We start from the raw sequence: 2,643 nt of genomic DNA, 5'->3' as shown, positions 1-2,643 counted from the left end.
GTTTTATCCCTGGCACGGGGCCCGCAATCCTCCAAGTCTTGCCCATCTTTGTGTATTCTTACACCGCCCATCAAAATTTTGGACTCTTGTGCAACGAACTCGCCAACCCGACGCCGCGCCGGACCCGACAGACCATCATGGCTGCCACGGGCCTCAGCCTCGGGGTTTACTTGACACTTGCCTTTGCTGCCTACCTCACGTACGGCGCCGCGCTTCAACGGGACCTCCTCCTCTCCTTCCCGGCCTCCCTCCTCTCCACCTCCCTCCGTGCCGCCCTGTCCGTCCTCGTCACTTTTACCTACCCTCTCCAGGCACACCCAGCCCGCACCTGCCTTCTGGCCCTCTGGGCGCTCTGGGCGGGGGAGGAGACCCACCGGTCTGGACGGCGTGAGAGCTGCCCAGCGCCCCTTTCCCCCCCTTTGGTCGCCTTCCGTGCCACCTGCGTGACCCTCCTCTTCCTCGCTGCCTCCCTCCTCATTGCCCTTTTGGTCCAAGACCTCTCCCTTGTCTTGGAAATCGTGGGGGCTACGGGGTCCACCGCCGTGTCGTACCTGCTCCCGGGCCTCCTCTATTTCTATGCGCATCCCTGGCCGCATTTCCGTCGGAGACTGGCGCTGGGACAGGTCCTGGTGGGGCTCGCCGTCATGATCACCTGTTTGGTCGCGATTGTGCTTCGTGAAAGATGACGGTGGACCGGCGTGACGAGGGCGGGGATACCAGAATGAGGAAAATGGTCGCGGGAATATGCATGGCCGAGACAAGCGGAGACGATGGCTCCGCTTGGCGGTGGGGGGGAGAGAGTGACTCGGTGGGCGGGCAGGGGGCGTGCAAAGGACGTCAGGGTTGGGGCATGACAACTGAAATGTGACAAAGAAGAAGTGTACAAAGGTCCGAGTGCCTGACTGTGTCTGACACGCGTCTTGCTCTTGGTTGGACGTGTCACATCCACGCGTCAACCTGCATGGGGAATTCTTTTTTCGCGCGTCTGCTTCTCTTGATCTTGTCACAGCACAAGCTGCCTTGGCCAATTACCCTTATTGAACTCTCTCGGTGGGTGATTTCAGACTATTAAGAGTATGGGGATACAGGCGTTGGCGGGACTTGGACGAGGGAAGGCCATTAGACAAGCCGCAGGAAGGCCGCGAATGAAGCCGCGCCGTGCTTGGATTGTGGTGGATGTTCTCTGACGGGGATCACCCGCTAGACGACAGCTCCGGCCATACATGGGCGGTGGAGTTGGGAGGAAAAGGACCTCGGAAGAGGGAAAGAGCGGCACCGTCCCTCACTTGAAGAGGAAAGGGAATCCCAGGAAGAGGCCGTGCAAAGCATGGCTGTTGCGCTGCCTCAGTCGTTCCCTAGTGCCTGCGTGGGGCATTATACGTTTGGCCGAGGATTCCTTTCCATCTCTAGGACGAAAAGAGGAACTTGGTGCTCAAAGGTATAAAATTAAATTATTTTATCCTTTTTCTACCCGTTCAGGCCTGCCAGTCCTGATTTTCCAACCCGAATTTCGCCTTTCAGCACCTTGCAAGCAAGGAATTTCAAAATCACTCTCCATCTACTATGCTATCCTATGTGTTTGTTGTCCACGACTACGGCAAAATTGCCCCACAACTCTCATGCTTTCCTGGCCTTTATCGTGCTTTATCGGAGATTTATCACCCTCCCGATCTCCCTGGCGCTCAAACTTACTTCAAATTACCAAAAAATCTCCCACTTTTTAGCCGCCCGTCTATGAAATGATTTTACCACGAATACGGCAGCCACCCCTGTTCGCAGGGCAAGGCCTCACACAGGTGTAGTTGACATCTCGATTCCTTCCCTGTCAAGAAAGCTTTTTATGTCTTCTGCGCGAATGTTCCCGTTCCCGTCGAGCCGCTATTTATCTGATACATCAAGACTTTGATCCTACTCTTCCGAAACTCCAACTTCTCGATACTGTTGTGAAACCCTGACACGACATGTCCCTGGTGAATATCGACGTTTTACCTACCTATGTAATACCCACATCTGCCTATCTATCTAAGCCAACCGTCCTTTATACATTGTTTCCCCTTTCCTTCCCTTTACTCCTTTCCTTCCCTTTCGCCGCCTCCCGTTCCTTGCCTATTCCTCCCCCACTTCCACGAACTTTCCCTCCCATCCCGTTTCCTCCCTCCCTTCCCTCGCCCGTCGCGTCCTCTCCTGGACCTCCCTGACCCAAGGTGCCCCCCGCAACTCCGACAGAGTCGGCCTTTTTTTAGGATCGGGATGCAACATCGCACAAATTAAGTCCTCCGCCGTTTCAGGCAAGCGGAGCTTCATTTCCTCCCGATAATGCGCAAGCACTTGCCGAGCTTCCCCCGCCGCCAACGCCTTGAAGGCCGGATCCCACGGGTAACGGTAGAGAGGGTGCCCGGTCAGGAATATGTATAGAATCACTCCCAGAGACCAAACGTCTGTGGATTGTCCGTTGATGGGCTGCTCGTAGTAGGACTCCGGAGACACGTAACCTAGTTTCCCCCGACAGCGTTGCTGGGTGAGCACGATTGTTTTCCCGCTTTTGCTTTCCGGCAGTCGGACAGCCATCCCGAAATCGATGAGCACGCAGCGCCAATGTCGCCGGGGAGGGGGCGGTTTGAACAAGCCGCTTCCCCGCTGCTA

The 2,643-nt window shown here is 56.0% G+C and overlaps 2 protein-coding genes across 2 annotated transcripts; one reads left to right on the top strand and one right to left on the bottom strand.

Annotated features, from left to right (window-relative positions):
• Positions 1–5: 5 nt before the first annotated feature.
• On the top strand, positions 6–405 carry NGA_2106700 (uncharacterized protein; the record flags this gene model as incomplete). The annotated part of the gene is made up of 1 exon (XM_005852343.1): positions 6–405. A coding segment is annotated over one exon (400 nt), but the record flags the coding sequence as incomplete, so codon positions are not given.
• Positions 406–2,173: 1,768 nt separating this feature from the next.
• NGA_2052200 (uncharacterized protein) lies at positions 2,174–2,574 on the bottom strand (the record flags this gene model as incomplete). The annotated part of the gene is made up of 1 exon (XM_005852342.1): positions 2,174–2,574. A coding segment is annotated over one exon (401 nt), but the record flags the coding sequence as incomplete, so codon positions are not given.
• Between the last annotated feature and the right edge of the window lie 69 nt (positions 2,575–2,643).

This window comes from Nannochloropsis gaditana (assembly GCF_000240725.1).
Source record: "Nannochloropsis gaditana CCMP526 unplaced genomic scaffold scaffold1381, whole genome shotgun sequence".
NCBI classification, from domain to species: Eukaryota; class Eustigmatophyceae; order Eustigmatales; family Monodopsidaceae; genus Microchloropsis; species Microchloropsis gaditana.
The sequence above is the reverse complement of the archived record's forward strand: the minus strand, read 5'-3'. Positions and strand labels throughout refer to the sequence as shown.